The 19,819-nt window shown below is 37.4% G+C and overlaps 1 protein-coding gene across 1 annotated transcript in view; it reads left to right on the top strand.

Annotated features, from left to right (window-relative positions):
- Positions 1-19,819, top strand: part of AGBL2 (AGBL carboxypeptidase 2) — a 35,134-nt gene that overhangs the window by 5,465 nt on the left and 9,850 nt on the right. The window contains exons 6-12 of the mRNA XM_063094187.1: positions 417-602; positions 2,618-2,725; positions 9,839-9,992; positions 11,463-12,245; positions 13,838-13,994; positions 18,241-18,367; positions 19,073-19,173. Coding sequence (XP_062950257.1) covers positions 417-602; positions 2,618-2,725; positions 9,839-9,992; positions 11,463-12,245; positions 13,838-13,994; positions 18,241-18,367; positions 19,073-19,173 — 1,616 coding nt within the window. The remainder of the gene's footprint in view (positions 1-416; positions 603-2,617; positions 2,726-9,838; positions 9,993-11,462; positions 12,246-13,837; positions 13,995-18,240; positions 18,368-19,072; positions 19,174-19,819) is intronic.

Raw genomic sequence — 19,819 nt, 5'->3', positions numbered from 1 at the left:
TGATAAAGTTTTATGTACTTTTTTTTCTAAAATGCTAAGGGGTAAATTTAAAGTTCCCTCTCTTTAAACAAAAATAATAAAACGCAGTAAGTGACTTTATATTCATTGTAACCCACTGTTGAAGTGTCTCAGACCCATTACCTTTAATTTTTTGAAAAAAGCTTCTTCTAACTTACACTAAAGCTTTATATTTAAATATTTAATAGACTATACAGAATTTTAACTTAACATTTTATAATTTTGAATCTATCATCCTAGACTAAATCTCCTTCTTGAAGGAGAAACATGTCATACGATTGTATATCTGTACTAATATTTTAATACAGTGCTTAAACTTATTTAGTTGTTATAAATGAACAATAAAGTTCCCAAGAACAAAAAGGAAGATGTTCACTCATTCCCTTTCCCTTTGGCAGATTCATTTCTGCTGAGTTCACCACTTCTTAGGAGTAGACAGCTTCTTTATGACGAGTTGGACAAAGTAAATCCACGTCTTCGAGAACCCCGAGAGCTCTTTGCCTTTTTCTCTAGTAATGGACCACTGCAGGCTCCAAGATGGCCAATAGAATGTGAGGTCATCAAAGAAAACGTTCATCATATTGGTAATGTGACTATGTGTGATGGTCTTGCTGTTCTGCCTGAGTTTATTACGTAAACCTTAGAATTTTAAGTCCTGTATGCTGAAGTATAAGGCAGGACAGAGTCAACAATTATTAACTCACCCTGAAAAAATTAAACTATGAGAAACTGACACTCACCAAAGTCAACAATTATTAACTCACCCTGAAAAAATTAAACTATGAGAAACTGACACTCACCAAAGGCAAAAGTTACACAAATGTATAAATTAGAATGCTTCTGAGTTTTTTAGAGTGGGAAAGTATCTTCATAGAGACCAAAGTATATAAATACTTAAATATGTTTTCTAGATTATTTCTGTCTCAGTATTAATATGCTTTGTTGAGTTGTATTTTACCAGCCTTGGTATAATTGATGAAGTCTATATATGCCTGAACATAGTTTTTACTGTTTTTAATTACATTTTGAGTTTGTTGCACTTTTTTATGACATTGTTGGTCATATCTGTGAGCCCTTGGTATAAGTACAATCTTTTGCATCCATTTTATGAAGCATATACAAAGTAAACTATATTGAAAAGTGGGAACATTTCTAATTACTGGAACACTATATTTACTAAACATCATGTCTCTGCTTTAGATGGCTGGATAAACAACTGGATGTTTCATATTTTCTCACTCCCCTCTTATAATATTCAGTAAAAATGTATTAGCATTTACCATATGCTAAGTATAGTACTTGGTGCTAGACACATAGTGATGAACAAGGCAGAGACACCCAGAGCTCATGGACTAGTGGGGAAGTTAAACATTTTACCAGGAAGTTGCATAGAGCTTGACCCCTCTGAGAACACCTAACCCAGCCTGAAAATCAGCACAATTGTTCCAAAAACAATTGACATATATGCTGAGATCTGAAGGATGTATGCTGAGATCTGAAGGATGAGTTAGAAATGATCCAATTTAGAGGTCAAAGAAAAGTATTTTAGTTAGAGGAAACAGAAAAAGAATATGGTGTGTTTGGGTAACCATGGAGCATTGATCATGAAAGACAAAAGAAGAGTTTCAAAATATAGGGAGGGGTTCACTCAGTGTTTTCAACTGGGAACAGTACTGCTTTTAGGGTGTTTGGAAATGGGGGTGGGGGCATTTTGAGTTGGCACAATGACTGGGAGTCTTAAGATCCTCTGTTTCTATCCTGTACTGTTTTTAGATAAAAATCTAACTTGATCTGGCCAGACAATAGGATTTTGCTATTCTCCATACAAAATAGTGGAACTGAGTAGGTATTAGACCAAAACAGAATTCCTGTGAGGATTTATGACTCAGTTCCAAGATGAGAAAAATAAAGTGGGAAACAGGAATTTAATAACCAAGTTATTAACAGTGTTAATCCACTAAATCAAAAGATTTTTTAAAAAGCAATTTAAAAAAAAATTCCAAGGAAACATTAACAAGCACTTTATTGTTAAAAATGAATTGTCAAAGCCTCATCACTTCCCATCACTTTTAAGAAAATAGATTGGTATTGTCTTTTACTGAGTTGTGTCTTTATATGCCCTTGGCATTCATGAGTGACTAGAATACTTAAAATGATGTTGAGAAGTTGCCAAGTCTCGTATAAGAAATCTTTTTTTAATTCAGTGCTAATGAAAAAGTCTGTTTCCTCTGAAACAATTGATAAACCTGTCCTCTATGATAATAAAAAGTAGATGACCATATTTTCCTGACTTCAAAGAACCTCGGGGCCAAATTTCGAAGAGCTGTTCTACCAATTATATTCACCTTTCTGGTTTTTCTTTAAGTCTTTTCTTTAAAGTTTATTATTTCATTGTATATGCTTTTTGTTAAGTCTCCTCATAGTCTCCCTGGAAAAAAGCAACACATAATTTACAAACAAGCTGGAAATTTAGGGTGAGAATTTGGTTTGATTCACTCAAACTAGCTATTTGGATATTACTATTATAACTTTATATCAGTTCATATAATGCCTTTTATATTATTTCTTATTTTTTACTTTTTGAAATGTCTTCTTTCAGAGTGGGTTCCACCTCAACCAGAATATTTCTATCAACCTACAGGAAATGAAAAGATTCCAGAAATTGTAGGAGAGGAAAAAGGCACAGTTGTCTATCAGTTAGATTCAGGTATTCTCATTGTCATTACACTGAACAGTGAATGATTAATCATGACAAAGTTATAATATATGTTCCATAATAAATGTGATTTTTAAAATCCATAGTTTAGTGATAAATAAACTGTCTTTTCCAGACCAAACTGAGTGGGAACTCTGATAGTCATGACCAATTAGCTTTAAAATTTCAATAGTTTTTAAAATGTCAATACATTTTTCTTAATAGTTCTGTCAGTTTTACAGCTGCTCCGTTGTCATTTCCCCTTCCTGAAAAATCAGGTGTTAGATCATCTTTAGGGAACCTGCTCTTTTCTCTACCTCCTTTATGTACTTTAGTGAGTACTTTGTTGTATGTGCATATGACTGTCACTTAATATGTGGTTTCCTGCATTAAGTTGCAAGCTTCTAGGGATAGAATCCATGTCTTTTATAAAAATATGCAGAACACTATACCCAACAACAACAAAATATCCATTCTTTTCAAGGGCACTTGTTAGATTCCTCAGAATAGACCGTACAGTAGGCCATAAAGCAAATCTTAAAACATTTAAAAGGATTGAAATCAGATGAATTACATTCTCTGACTACAACAAAATTAAATTAGAAATCAACAACAGAATGAAATCTGGCAGGGTTGGCTGGTTAGCTCAGTTGGTTAGAGCATGGTGTTGATAACACCAAGGTCCAGGGTTCAACCAGCCACCAAAAAAAAAAAAAAAAAAAAGGAAAGAAATCTGAGAAATCCACAAATATTTGATTTGGAAATTGAAACAGCACATTTCTAAATAATCTATGGGTTAGAGAAATCACAAGAAGAGTTCAAAAATATTTTGAACTGAATGAAAATAAAATCACATTATATCAAAACTTGTGGGTTGGATCCCCATACTGGCCAGCTGCCGAAAAAATTTTTTAAATAAATTTTTAAAAAAACCCTTATGGGGTGCAGCTTAAAGCACTGCCACAACATTTATGGCTTCAAGTGCCTATTTTTGTTTGATTGTTTTTTTTTGGCAGCTGGCTAGTACAGGGATCTGAACCCTTGACCTTGGTGTTACCAGGCCATGCTCTAACAAACTGAGCTAACTGGCTAGCCCTAAATGCCTATATTTGAAAGCAAGAAATATCTCAAATCAGTTACCTAAGCTTCCAGTTTAATAAATTAGAAAAATAAGAGCAAACTAAACCCAAAGCAAGCAGAAGGAAGGAAATAATGAAGATAAGAATGGAAATCAGTGAAATGGAAAACAGAGAAATAATAGAGAAAATCAAACCAAAAGTTGGTTCTTTGGAAACATCAACAAAATTGACAAAACTTTAGCTAGACCAAGAAAAAAAGAATAGAGACACAAATTATCAAAATCAGGAATGAGAGAGGGGATGTAACCACCAAACCTACAGAAATCAAAAGAATTACGAGATAATTCTATTAACAACTTTTTGCCAACAAATTAGACAACTTTGATTAACAGGACAAATTGCTAGAAAGAAACAAATTACTGAAACTGACTCAGGAAGAAATAAAAATTCTGGACAGACTGTTACAAAGAAATTGAATCAGTAGTTTAAAATCTTCTCACGAAAAAAACTCAGGCCCACTTGGCTTGACAGGGTTCGTTCAAATTAATTTTTTTTTTTTTTTTTTTTTTTTGGTGGCTGACCAGTATGGGGATATGAACCCTTTGAGCTTGGTGTGCTCTAACCAACTGAGCCAACCAGCCAGCCATGAATGCTATCAAACATTTAAACATGAAATAGTACCAGGTTTTACCAATTCTGAAAACAGGAGGAGGAAGTTTCTCAGCTGTTTTTATGAAGCCAGTATTGCCCTGATACCAAAGCCAGACAAAGACATTACAAGAAGACTATAGACCAATATTCCTCAGGAATATAAATGCAAAATCCTCAACAAAATATTATGAGACCTAATTCAGTAACATATAAAAAGGATTATACACTGTGACCAAGTGGGACATATACTTGAAATGTAAGATCGGTTTAACATCTGAAAATCAATTACGGAATACAACATTTTAATAGAATAAAGGACAAAAACCACGTGGCACAGAAAAAGCATTAGACAGAAATGGCAGGGTAGGAGTTCCAAGAATCAGTTCCTCTACTGAAGCAACTATTAAGCTGGCAAAAGCTAACAGAATCAGCCTTTTCAGAACACTGGAATTATAAACAGCCACTTAGGGGAGTGTTTAATGAAGAAACAAGCTGCCTTAGAGACAGCAGCCCACATTCCTGGTGTGGCATGCTGGAATGGGGGTGGGTGGGGGGAGGTGGACAATATGAACCTTATTCTCAAAAAACTGTGGTTGTGATTTTTTTAACCTGTCTTCAATTCCCTGAGGAATCAGAACAAAGGCTGACTTTTGTTTCTTCCCCCTTGGGCTGAAGTAGTTTTTCCAGGTGGCATCAGTCAAAAACATTTAAATACAATACACTGCCCATAGCCACCTAGACAACGGATGGCAAATGAGGCAAGCAGCCTGCAGGCTCAAAAGCCCGTGAAGGAGAAAGACTCTTGGGGGATTGAGGGCTTGGAAGGGCTACCACGTATACTGGAAAAGGCAGAATGCATGCCCAGAGCTGGATCCATGTTCAGAAAAGACCTGAGAGGACTGTAGACTTGCACCTCTGGCTGGTCTTTGCGCTTTGTCCAAGCAGGAGGTGAAGGCTAAGATTGAGTTGTTGGCATCCTGGCTTAGTGTCAAGGAATGCCCCCCTCAGAGCCAATCTGCAAAGACTAGGAAAATTTTGTTTCTTTTTTCATTTTGGCTCCTGGTGTTTAAGGACATCTTTGTCACGTTTCTGGCCAACCACTGATGTAATGGAACAGAGACTTAATGACCATACATAAGAAAGACTGAAAGCTTTCCTTTGGATCAAGAACAAGATAAGGATGCCCGCTTTCATCACTGCTATTCAAGATTGTGCTGGAAGTTCTAGCCAGAACAATTAGACAAGAAAAAGAAATAAATGTCATCCTGAGTTGGAAAGGAAAAATAAAACTCTTTATTCACTGATGACATGATCTGATATATCATAGAAAATCCCAAAGAATACACACACAGACACACATAACACACACTATTAGAGCTAATAAATTCAGCAAAGTTGCAGGGTATAAGATCCAAACACAAAAATCAGTTCTTTGTCTATACACTAGCAATAAACAATTCAAATATTAAATTAAGACAATCCCATTTACAAATTTTAAAAAGTATCAAAAATAAGTAAAATACCTATGAATAAATGTTACTAAGGTGAGAGACTTGTATACTGAAAACTACAAAACATTGCTGAAAGAAATTGAAGATCTAAATAAATGGAAAGGCATTCCATGTTCATGGATTGGAAGATTTATTTTGTTAAAATGGCAATACTACCCAAACATCTACAGATTAAACTCAATCCCTGTCAAGATCCCAGTGGCCTTAAAAAAAAAACTTTCAATGATATTTTATGCAGAAATAGAAAAACTGATCCTCAGATTCATATGGAATTGCAGTGGGCCCTGAATTGCCAATATTGAAGAAGTACAAAGTTGGAGGACTCACACTTCCCAATTTCAAAACATACTACAAGGATATAGTCATTAAAACAGTGCAGTACTGGCACAAGGATAGGCATATAGATCAGTGGAGTAGAATAGAGAGTCCAGAAATAAATCCACATGTTTATGATTAATTGATTTTCATCAAGGGTGCCAAGACTTGTTCAATGGGTAAAGAATGGTCTCTTCAACAAATGGTGCTGAAAACTCAAAAAAAAAAAAAAGAAAAGACAAAACAAAAAATGGTGCTGAGACAACAGGATATACACATACAAAAGAATGAAATTGGATTCCTCCTTCACACCATATAAAAAAAATAACTCAAAATGGGCCTAATGGCCTAACTATAAGTGCAAAAACTATAAAACTTCTTAAAAGAAAACATAGGGATAAATCTATGATCTTAAATTTGGCAAAGGATTCTAGATATGACACCAAAAGCATGACTCATAAAAGAAAAATTCGCTGGCTGGTTAGCTCAGTTGGTTAAAGCACAGCCTTATATCACCAGGGTCACAGGTTCAGATCCCCATACTGGTCAACCACAAATAAAAAAAAAAAAAAAAAATTGAGAGTTTGGACTTCATTGGACTTCATGTAAAGTTAAAACTTTTGCTCTTCAAAAGACACAATTTAAAAAAAAAAATGGCAAACCACAGACTGGTAGAAAATAGTTGCAAATCATACATTTGGTAAAGGACTTGTATCCAGAATCCAGTGTAAGACAACCCAACTAAAAAATGGACAAAATATTTGAATAGTTATCTTGCCAAAGAAAATGTATAAATGGCTTTTAAGCACACGAAAAAATGCTCAACATCATTAGTCATTAAAGAAATACAAATAAAACTTGAGATACTTCTTCACCCCCACTAGGATGGCTGTGATAAAAAGCCAGATAATAACAAGTGCTGAGGAGAATGTGCAGCATGTGGGTAACAGGAGCCTTTCAGACTGAAAAGAGAGGAAGTAATGCTAAAGAGCAGTGAGGCAAGGAATTGAATATGAACCTTCCCAAGGAAGGGGAAGTAAATTTTGAATAATGGCAGGATGTCAAGTGGTAATAGGAATGGACATGAGAAAAGAATAAAAAAATTAGGGCTGGCTGGTTTGCACAGTTGGTTAGAGTGTAGTGCTGATAACACCAAGGTCTAGGCTTCCATCCCTGTGTTGGCCAGCAACCACCAAAAAAAAAAAAAAAGTAATGGGCATGGGGAGGTAGAGAAGCCGCCCAAGAGGACATCTTTTATCATCACCAAAAATCATCGATACTCATTGCACACACATACACAGCTTTCAGGGCTAAGTAGAGCTTTTTAAAAAAAGTTAGAAAATGCTGTATTGAAGAAATAGAAAGCAAGAAAAAAGTTCTCCTACTGCTTCACCTGAGTAGCCTTAAATTTATTTTTTAAATACAATTAAAAAAAAATCCTCATAATTTCAAAATCAATTTCTGCTAAATAGTAATGATCAGAAAGAAAATATTTTATTGGAGGAGGAATATGTACCAAGTTTAGTTACTAGAAGTAGAATCTGTTAAGTCAGGGAAATCAGGGAGGGCTCTTGGAGAAAAACAATCATAAGTAGGAGAGAGAGAATGCACAGTTTTTATTTCCACAACTAAGAGAATAAAATGAGCCATTTATAGCAGAGGGCCCAGCTGAGATGTTACATGCACATTCTCTGCTCCAGGTTGCCTTATTAGCTCTCCTCATGTTAATATTAATAATGTGGTTTAAAAAAAAAAAACAAGTATGTGCAACAAAGTAAATAAGGTGAAGCAATTCACAGTCCACCTAGCTCCACCTTATGGAATGTCTGAGGAGTTTGGGAGACATTAGGCAAAGGATGTGATCATAAGTGAATAGACTTTGAGTTATCTTCTGATACGGCAGCTTTTGTGAATTGTACTACTTGTCTGATCTGGTTGCTATCTGTACTTTGTAGTTCCATGAAGAGACTGAATCACATGGGGCCCCAGCTTTTAACTGGATTACATGTATCCTTGCTTCTGTTTCTGCTCCTAATTCCTCTGTGGTTGTTTTCTTCTTTACATGCTTGCTTTCTCTTTTGCTTTAGTTTATTATCCAAGGGTTTATTGTCTAAGTCACCACAGTGACAAGGCTGCATAGTGAAGCAAAAGTCATCATAATATGGATATGTTTACTAGTGTGCTAATTATAAAATCAGGCCTTGCACAAACATTACTATTTGTTTAATTCTAGGATCTACCCTGCCCCATGGTCAACATCTTAGATATCAGTGTCTTGCCAATGGGCAAATATTATTGACATTTGACAGTATAAGCAAACAGTAAAAATTAATTGCATGGTGAAATTGTGGTCTTTACAAGAAATGTAAGATTTTAAGGAGTTGATAAATGTTAAAAAAATTGCTTGAATCACTTACAAAGTCATTGACAAATGAGGATCTAGAAATTTTTCATCAGTTAGCAAAGAGAAAGTCAGCAAAAGATGACACATAGATCTTTCTAGATACAATGATGATAATATTGTAGGTCAAAGAGAAGTCCTTAGAAAACCTGTGAAGCCCTAAAACAGCTTTGCAAAAGTAACTGCAAAAACCAATGATGTCTTACAGCACTCTCACTGAATTTGTCTGAAAAATTGCAACCCCATAAAAAAAAAAAAAAATCAACATTTGATTCCTTTATTCCAAGGATTAGAAAGAGGTTGTGATTATAACCTAAATTTTGTTAAATAAGATTTTTAAAATGTATAATTTTTTGTTTTAGCTTCATTTAAAAAATAAAGTTCTAATCATAACCTTTTATTTTCACTAATAACTATGATATTTTGATTCCCTTTTAAGCAAATTCATCCATGCCAATTCTTATCAAACTTATATTTTTGTTTTATTTAAATCTGGGAGGACATATCAAAAAACTATATAGAGTGTACTTTATTTTTTATTTTTTGTTTTCTCCTTTATCTTTTTTTATTAATGAATAGGTACTGTTTATATTTCTTTTAATAGTTGCATTTTTAGAGCAAGAATGCAAATGTTTTCAGATCCTCCATAAAAGTAGTTGAAATAGGGCTGGCCCGTGGCTCACTTGGGAGAATGTGGTGCTGATAACACCAAGGCCACAGGTTTGGATCCCTATATAGGGATGGCCAGTTAGCTCATTTGGGAGAGAGCGTGGTGCTGACAACACCAAGTCAAGGGTTAAGATCCCCTTACCGGTCATCTTTTTAAAAAAAAGTAGTTGAAATAGCATTGTGTCTTACTCCACTCAATTTCAAACATTTAGAATATCATTTTCTCCCAACATCCTTTTAAATGAGGGTTTAGATGGATACAAGCAGTATCTGAGATGCCAGGGTTAGCTATGAAGCAAACGGATGTGCTCTAAACCACATAAAGGATTTCAAAGATATACATTGTTGAAAATCATTCTCAGCAAGGACAATTGAAAATTTTAATGTTCGTGGTTGTTAACCTAAAATAGTGCTGACCACAAGAGGGGCTCAGTAAATATTTGCTGAATGAGTGTATTCTGAGTGGAACCTGGCCTCAATATGTCTGTTTTGTCTGCAGTTCCCACAGAAGGTGCCTATTTTACCATTTCCAGAGTAGGAGGCAAACGAGGAGTTATCAAGGAACTTGCTATCACATTGCAAGGACCAGAAGATAATGCTCTACTGTTTGAATCAAGGTTTGAGAGTGGGAATCTGCAAAAAGCTGTCAGAGTGTGAGTAACACGAGAAATTTCCCAAAGGAATGATGATTGTAGTGACTGAGAAGTATTTTCAGGAATGATATTAGGAATCAGGAGTGTTTGCAAAAGAGAGAGAGGTGATGGGAAATGGTTATGAGGATGAAGAAGAATGGGATAATTATGACTCGTTTTTTTCCTGTAATAAAACATTATCTAAATTGTTTCTTCTGCTTCTAAAAGAACTTAGTGCTCACTAAAAATTTGTATTAGTAAAAATACATAACATAAAAAGCCCAATAATTATACCTCCCAGATGCAGCAACTATTAACAGTTTGGTGTATATGCCTTAATTTGTTTCTCTGTGTGTGTAACATACACAAATTATAAATTTTTAAAAATAAAAATTGACGGGCCGGCCCCGTGGCTCACTCGGGAGAGTGCGGTGCTGATAGCGCTGAGGCCGCGGGTTCGGATCCTATATAGGGATGGCCGGTGCGCTCACTGGCTGAGCATGGTGTTGACAACACTAAGTCAAGGGTTAAGATCCCCTTACCAGTCATCTTTATTAAAAAAAAAAAAAAAAGGAAATTTTTGTTCAGTGACTAACAGAATTAATACCCTTATGCATTACATTTTTAAGTATTGTGGTTTTAGGGAATGAAGTCTAGGAATAAAATTGCTGAGTCAAAATGTTTGAACACTTTAAGTATTGCTAGTTATTGCCAAATTGCCCCCTAACGGGATTTCAGTTCCAATCAGCAGTGTATGAGTTTCTCAGTTCTGTAACGCTGATCAGATAGAGAGGGAAATGATACCTCATTTTAATTTGCATTTCTTTAATTACACATATAGGTGAACATCTTTTTGTGTTTTTTGGGGGGTGGGCTGGGGGTACAGCTGGCCTGTGCAGGGATCCAAACCCTTGACCTTGGTGTTATAACACTGCGCTCTAACCAACATATGTTTTTTTGCTGTTTGTATTTCGTTCTCTGCGAGTTAGTTCTGCTTATTTTAAACAAAATGCGTGCATTCCATAGGTACCCCGCATCTCCAAACAATGAATCACCAGAGATAAAAATAACACTGAGGCTTAAGGGTCTCGTCCACACGGTGTTCTCTAGGATGGTCATGCTAACAGCCAACAGAGGGCTCTGGCTTTGCTACTTTTTAGTATGTTTCAGAGACATGTACTGCATTGGTTAGAAACTGCTACTGAGCACTCTAGAAAGATACCAAGAAGTGCACAGAATTTCCAAACATCTTATGCAGTGGTGAGTTTTGAGACTCACTCTTTCTCACCCTAAACAAATTTCCTTCCCCAAGTCCCTGCTCCTCTAACATGTGAATTGGAGAACTAGGTAAATTCGAAAATAAATGTTTGATGTTGCAAGCTTTTACGTTGTAATAGATCTGTTTTTCCAGGGGAAAACAATATTTTCCAGGATTTGGTTTTTGAGGGGGGTGTGAGGTTACAGAGTTGTTTTTCTGTTTTTTCATTTCAGAGACACCTATGACTATGAACTCACCTTGAGAACTGACCTCTACACAAACAAACACACTCAGTGGTTTTATTTTCGTGTTCAAAACACCAGAAAAGATGCCACCTATCGCTTCACCATTGTCAACTTGCTAAAACCCAAGAGCCTTTATACTATAGGGATGAAGCCTCTCATGTACTCCCAATTGGACGCTAGCACCCACAATATTGGCTGGAGGAGAGAAGGGAATGAAATCAAGTACTTTAAGAACAACACAGATGATGGACATCAGCCTTTCTACTGTCTCACGTGGACCATTCAGTTTCCACATGACCAGGACACTTGCTTCTTTGCACATTTCTACCCATATACTTATACTGATTTGCAGTGCTACCTCCTGTCAGTGGCAAACAACCCCACCCAGTCTAGGTTCTGTAAGCTCCGAACTTTATGCAGAAGCCTAGCAGGAAATACTGTCTACCTGCTCACCATCACCAACCCATCCCAGACTCCTCAAGAGGCAGCTGCAAAGAAAGCCGTGGTCTTGAGTGCCAGAGTACACCCCGGAGAAAGTAATAGCTCCTGGATTATGAAAGGCTTTCTGGACTTCATCCTTAGTGACTCCCCAGATGCCCGGCTCCTCAGAGATATCTTTGTTTTCAAGGTGATTCCCATGTTAAATCCAGATGGCGTGATTGTGGGGAATTATCGGTGTTCATTGTCAGGAAGGGACTTGAACAGGCATTATAAAACCATTCTGAAGGAGTCTTTCCCTTGTATTTGGTACACCAGGAACATGATCAAAAGGTGAGACCTTTTATCTGTTGATCTTTCTGGGAATGCTGTTAGTACTAGCACCACATACCTGATGGGGCATGAGGTCTCTTCTGCTGTCATAGGAATCTGGTATAGCTGTGGAGGCAGTCTTTACTATTCTTTTTGCAGTCAAGTGGGTTTGTTAATTTTCAGACTTTTAAATCACGTCTTATCTTTGGGTTGAAACTGAACATGCAACGTTTCAGCTAGAGTTATTTCACTTATAAGTGAAACAATTGAATGGAAAATGTCTGAGGTCAGGGGAGTTCGTAGGTATGCATGATGAGACTAGTGTGATAATAATAATAGTAGCTAACAATTAGGCAGCACTTATGTATGAAGTGATAGGCACTATTTTCAGTGCTTTACACATATGACCCATTTAATCTTCACATTAATCCTATGAGATAGGCACAATCTATATCCATTTGTTGTATCTGATGAGAAAACTGAGGACCAGAAAGGTTAAGTAATTTGCCCAAGATCATACAGCTGTTGAGTGACAGAATAGATGTTTTAACATAGGCTCTCTGGCTCTGGAGTCTGAGTTCCTTATTACGATCTTCTATTGCGTCTCATGAAGAAAAAATAATCAGTCAGCATTTTTCAAGCCTGCGTAAGGCAGTTAAAAGCTATAATGTAATAGCACCCACCTTAAGGAGCTTTCATTCCACTGGAAATAAAAATACAGAGTATAAAAATTTGTGAATGCAAACCTTATAACCATACCTGTGTGAACAGTTGGGAGTAGTGTTGGGCTAGTAAGCAGAGTGGCTAAGAGCATGTGTTTGGGAGTCAGACAGGCCTGGATTTGAAACCTGGTTTTACTACTGGCTGGTTCTATGAATTTGGCCAAGTGATCTAACCTCCTGAGCTTGAGCTTTCTCATCTGTAGACTCGGGTAATAATACCTGCCTTGGGTGGTTACTGTGAGGATTAAATGAGATCATTCATGTGATCTATTTAGCATAGCACCCAGCACATTATAAATGTGTAGCATTATTGTTATTATCCTCCTCATCCTACCATCATCATCATAGAGAAAGTGAACATGTTTGGAAGGTTGGAATAGGTGTCCTGTGTAATCAGGAGACAAAGAAGAATTGAGTCTTGTGGGAACTGGCCCTGGAAAGTTAGGAACCAGGGCTTTCTTTGTTTTTATGTTTTTGTTTTTGTTTTTGGCAGGAGGCCAGTATGGGGATCCAGTTCTTTGGTTCTTTTTCTTTGTGGCACCTGCAGCCTCTCTGCTTCCCTCCCTCTTTTCACAGGTCTGCAGCAGAGTGGGATTTATTTGTATAGGTTTTCTCCTCTTATCTGCTTACACATGTCTTACCCACAGCCACTTTCCACATCAGAACTTTTCCATTTCAAGTCCCTCTGGCAGGAGCAAAGGATGCTGGTAACATGGGTAACACGGTTTCAGCAATGCCTGAGGATGGGGATGGGAGGGTCCATTGAAGGCTATTTGAGTTGAGATTTTTTTAGGAGGGGAAGCCATACTTAAGGAAGAGACTCTAAATGATCCTTGATGATTTGCATGCATTTGGATGTCCACTGAGTCCTTTGTTTGTCCCCATCAATAGACTTCTTGAAGAAAGAGAGGTTCTCTTGTATTGTGATTTCCACGGCCACAGCCGTAAGAATAATATCTTCGTGTATGGCTGTAATAACAACGATCGAAAGTACTGGCTTCGTGAGCGAGTCTTTCCTTTAATGTTAAGCAAAAATGCACCAGATAAGGTAAGTACATAAGGTAGTTTTCTGTCCACTGACTGAGAGACAAGGGTACCTGCTGCTTCCTGTTATGTAGTGTTTTATATGGCACTTTGTATCTCTTTTTATTTGTTATCAAGAATTTAGAAAGGTGTGGGTTTAAGAATTGCTCAGTGTCCATCAACCAGTGAGTAGATAAATAAAATGTGGTATATCCACACAACGGAATGTTAACCAGCCAAAAAAAGGTTTAAGTACTGATACACTAGGATGCAGATGAACCTTGAGCACATTATTCAAAGTGAAAGAAGTCAGACACAAAAAGTCACATATTGTATGATTCCATTATACGAAATGTTCAGAATAGTCAAATCTGTAGAGACAGAAAGCAGTTTATTGATAGCCTGGGGCTAGCTCAGGGAGGGTGGATTGGGGAGTGACTGCAAATGAGTACTGTGTTTCTTTCTGAGGTGATGAAAATTTCTTTTTCTTTTAAAAAGATGACGAATAGGGCCGGCCCGTGGCTCACTCAGGAGAGTGCGGTGCTGATAACACCAAGGCCACGGGTTCGGATCCCGTATGGCTGGTTCACTCACTGGCTGAGCGTGGTGCTGACAACACCAAGTCAAGGGTTAAGATCCCCTTACCGGTCATCAAAAAATAAATAAATAAATAAAAATAAAAATAAAAAGATGACGAATAAGGGGATCTTAACCCTTGACTTGGTGTTGTCAGCACCACGCTCTCCCCAATGAGCTTAACCGATCATCCCTATATAGGGATCCGAACCCGTGGCCTTGGTGTTATCAGCACCACACTCTCCCAAGTGAGCCACAGCCGGCCCTTCATTGTGGTTTTGATTTGCATGATTAGTGATGTTGAGCATTTTTTCACATACCTGTTGGCCATTTGTATGTCTTTTGAGAAATGTCTATTCAGATCATTTGCCTATTTTTTAATCTGTTTGGTTTTTTGCTATCGAGTTGTTTGAGTTCCTTGTATATTCTGGATATTAATCCCTTGTCAGAGGAATAGTTTACAAATATGTTCTCCCATTCTGCAGGTTGCCTCTTCATTCTGTTGATTGTTTCCTTTACTATGCAGAAGCTTTTTAGTTTGATGTAGACCCATTTGTCTATTTTTGCTTTTGTTACCTGTGGTTTAGAAGTCTTCTTCATATAATTTGTGCCCAGACCAATATCTTGAAGTGTTTCCCCAATTTTTTTTCTGGTAGTTTTATAGTTTCTAACATTTAAGACTTTAATACATTTTGAGTTGTTTTTTTATAGAGTGAGAGATAGGGGTCTAGTTCCATTCTTCTGCATATGGATAACCAGTTTTCCCAGCACCATTTATTGAAGAAGCTGTCTGTTTTAGTGGGTTTTGGGTTGCTATAACAGAATACCTGAGACTGCGTAATTTATAAAGAACAGAGGTTTATTTGGCTTATGATTCTGGGACAGCTGCATCTGGCACGGGCCTCAGGCTGCTTCTACTCATGGTGGAAAATGGCAGGCAGCCAGTGGGTACAAGCAGATCACATGGTGAGAGGAGCAAGAGAGAGAGAGAAAGAGAGGAGGTGCCAGGGTCTTTTAAACAACCAGCTCTCATGGGAACTAATAGAGATCTCATTAAGGCCTCCTTCCCCAGGTAGAGCATTAATCCATTCAGAGGGATCTGCCCCCATGACTCAAACAGCTCTCAACACTGCCATATTGGGGATCAGATTTTCACATGAGTTTTGGCAGGAACAACACATCCAAACCCTATCACTGTCCTTTCTCCAATGTATGTTTTTGACACCTTTGTCAAAAATCAATTGGCTGTAAATATATATGGATTATTTCTGGATTCTCTATTCTGTTCCATTGGTGCAAATGTCTATTTTTATGCCAGTACCATGCTGTTTTGGTTACTATAGCTTTGTAGTATATTTTGAAGTCAAGGTAGTATGATGCCTCCAACTTTGTTCCTTTTGTTCAAGATTGCTTTGGCTATTCAGGGTCTTTTGTGGTTCCATGTGAATTTTAGGATTGTTTTTACTATTTCTGTGAAGAATGCCATTGGTACTTTGATAGGTATAGCATTGAATCTGTAGATTGCTTTGGGTAGTATGGTCATTTTAACAATATTAATTCTTCCAATCCATGAACATGGGATATCTTTCCATTTTTGTGTGTCCTCTTTAATTCTTTGATCAGTGTTTTACAGTTTTTGTTATAGAGATCTTTTACTTCCTTGGTTAAATTCATTCCTAGGTATTTTATTTTACTTTGTAGCTATTGTAAATGAGATTCCTTTCTTGATTTGTTTTTCAGCTGGTTTATTGTTGGTGTATAGAAATGCTAATGATTTTTGTATGTTGATTTTGTATCCTGTGACCTTACTGAATTTATTATTTCTAAGTGTTTTTTGGTGAAGTCATTAGGTTTTTCTTTTTTTTTTTTTGTCTTTTTCGTGACCGGCACTCAGCCAGTGAGTGCACCGGCCATTCCTATATAGGATCCGAACCCGCGGCGGGAGCATCACCGCGCTCCCAGCGCCGCACTCTCCCTAGTGCGCCACGGGCTCGGCCCTAGGTTTTTCTGTATATAAGATCATGTTATCTGTAGTTGAAACTCTTAGTGGGTAGAGTTATCTATCACTTGTAATCCTGTGGTTAGCAGTGGAAGAAGAGATTGAAGGACGAGCAAAATGCCAATGTCATATGAGTCTCCACAGAAAAGTTCATGTAATACAAAATCACAAATAACTAAGATTTTAAAGAGCTAATAAAAACAACTTAAAAGTTTTTAATAGTTGGCTAACAGCTCTGTGACATTTGGGCATATACAGATAATCTGTATTGGTTTAGAAGGTGGTTTTTCATATCATAAATGTATCTACAAAATGTAGGTGTCATTAGAAAGAAGAAAGTAGGTTGGATTTAGAAAGATATTTATATGATAGTGCAAACTTCCTACCATAAAGATGTATGAGACAAGTATCTTTTATCTGCTACACTTATCTGTTAAAAAAAAAAAAAGGAAGCTTTTCTTCCTCCCTCCTTCTTTTCTTTCTTCTGATGAAAACATATTCAGAACACAGTGTCTAAAACAATTAAAAGCAGAACTGCACTAATTGAAGCGGTGAGGGCCCCCCTCTGCCTCATTTAGTCCTTGAGGCAGGAATGCTCTGAGGCTCCTCACTTGAACCCCAGGATTCCAGAGCACAATTTAAAAATCACTGGATAGTGAGATACCTTCCAAATGTAAAACCTTTTCAGCAGGATAGGATAAGTAGGAATAGGTGCCAAGCGTACAGTCATGCTTCGCTCAATGATTCTGAGAAATGCATCCTTAGGCAATTTTGCCATTGTGTAAAAGTGTATTATGAAAGGGAACAGCAGTGAATTTTCCTGTTATCTACACTGGCCATTAGTTGCACTCCTCTTCAATATATTTTGCAGTAGGTTTATTTATACCAGCATCACCACAAACAAATGAGTAATGCATTGAGCTACAATGCTCATATGCGATAGGAATTTTCAGCTCCATTATAATCTTACAGGACCACCATTGTAAATGCGGTCCATCATTTACCAAAATGTTATTATGCAGTGCGTGACTGTGCGTTACAAACTCCAAGTGAGGGAAGAGGACTGCGGTGGTCATAAAAGACAATGCTGGATATTAAACTCCAGGTGATAAGATTAGCGTAAGGAAGAGAGAGAGTTCCATGCAGAGATTATGGGGCAGGGAATACACAAATCATATATAGAGGATAAACCCAACTAGATCCAAGGATTCAGGTTGGGGAGTGGCAGAAAATAAGTCTTAGAAAGGCTGGCTAGTACCTTGAACGACAAAGTAAGCCAGCATTGCCAAGCGGATGTTCTAGAACCCTAGTCCTGCAAAATGCTCCTTGGGGGAGTGCTGAGCGGGGAAGAAGGAAGGGTTCATGGGCAAATCAGTTTGGGAAACAAAATACAAATATACTCCCTTCCTTTTGGAGGATCACAGTCCACAGTAGCATAGTAAATGCTCTGAGAGGTCCTGCAGAGGAAGCCAGTTTAATTTTGTTAACTCTTCAACTCCCTGACTCACGTGACCACAGGATTTGCTTTTTCTCGTCTAATACATAGTAACATCCTTCAGAATTAGTATTTTATGGAACATACTTTAGGAAATAGTATATAGACCCCAAGGGAACCATTCTTGTACCCCATTAATGAATCTTAGACATTGTACATCTGCTGGATTATGATTAACAGAGAATTTGGATTTCTCTTTAGTTCTCTTTTCGTAGTTGTAATTTTAAGGTTCAAAAGTGCAAAGAAGGAACAGGGCGAGTTGTGATGTGGCGGATGGGAATACTGAACAGCTACACCATGGAGTCTACCTTCGGTGGATCCACCCTCGGTAAGCTCTCCTTTGTATATCATAGGCCAGCATGGCAAGAGGTAGCCAGGCAAAGTATGTGGGGAGGTATCTGCTTTTGAAAGTTGGGGAGGTAACTGATCTAGAGAATATCCTTGTCTGACCTTATGCTAAATTTGAGTACCCAAAATATGAATGTGAAATATAATATTTCATGGGACAGTATAGCATAGTGGTTGCCTAGGACCTGGAATCAGGAAGATATGGGCTTGATTTTCAGCTCCATCTACAAGCTGTGTGATCCTGGGTAAATTACTTAACCTTTTTGAACCTTATTTTCCTTTAACTGGCAATAATAATAGTACCTGCATTATAGGTACTACTTAATGAGATAATCCATATTCTGCCATAGTGTCTACCACAAAGTAAAACCTTAATAACTGTAGCCATCATGATTCTAATTTTTTCCTTGCAAAGATTCTGAACCAAACTATAACTGGGAGAGCTACCCTGTCCAGAAGCATAATATTCTAGAATCAGAGGTGTTGGGGGCTGGCCGGTTAACTCGGTTCGTTAGAGTACAGCCTTGTAACACCAAGGTCAAGCGTTTGGATTCCCATACTGGCCAGCTGCCAAAAAAGAAAAAAAAATTAGAATCAGAGGTGATATTTTAAAAAAGATATTCATAAATTAGATTTGCATTCAGTCATTATGATTAAATAATAAATGTTTATGGTTTTTTTCCAGGCAGTAAAAGAGACACTCACTTTACCATTGAGGATCTGAAGTCCCTAGGTTATCATGTCTGTGACACCCTTCTGGATTTCTGTGATCCTGACCAAACCAAGGTAAATAGGGGTTTCAAGAAATGTGGTGATGCTACTGTTATTAGTTTTGTATGGGTCCAAAGTCAGCCCAGTGGGATTACAGGTGATCTTTATTTTCTTCTCAATAATTTTCCAATAATAATCAAAGCAAATAAAAAATCCCCTAGCCCACACGCTGTCAGCAAATGGTAAGCCCTCATAATTCACCTAGAAGATGGAGGCCATCCTTCAGCACCCTCTGCCTTATTTCTAGGCTTACCCATGGCAGCACCAATTCTTAACTTCCTTTTCTCCTAGTTCAGAAAATCAGGTGTCCTTTCTCTTCTCCAAAACTAACCCTGACCTGTGTGTACTTGTCAATTTCCCTACAGCCTCCCTGAGGTCTTGCCTCATTAATTACCTCTTCTCTTCTCTGTGTCTTTAGTTTGTTCCTCTTCTTAATTCCTCCCCTAAACTGCAAGTGTTCTCAAGCTTCCTGTATCTATCCTAAAACACAAATGTTTCCTTTGGCCTCGTTTCTTAAGCGGGTTATTTCTATTCCTTTCATCGCTCAGCTTCTTAAAAGGGAGTCTGTGCTCATGGTCTCGAACTCATCTCTCATACCCTTACTAAAATACTGGCCCTGGAAACACTTGGTAGGCACCACCCTGGATTCAATTTTTTAATA

The sequence above is a fragment of the Cynocephalus volans genome, chromosome 4 (genome assembly GCF_027409185.1).
Source record: "Cynocephalus volans isolate mCynVol1 chromosome 4, mCynVol1.pri, whole genome shotgun sequence".
Taxonomy (NCBI): Eukaryota; Metazoa; Chordata; class Mammalia; order Dermoptera; family Cynocephalidae; genus Cynocephalus; species Cynocephalus volans.
This window is presented reverse-complemented; position numbering and strand designations above follow the sequence as displayed.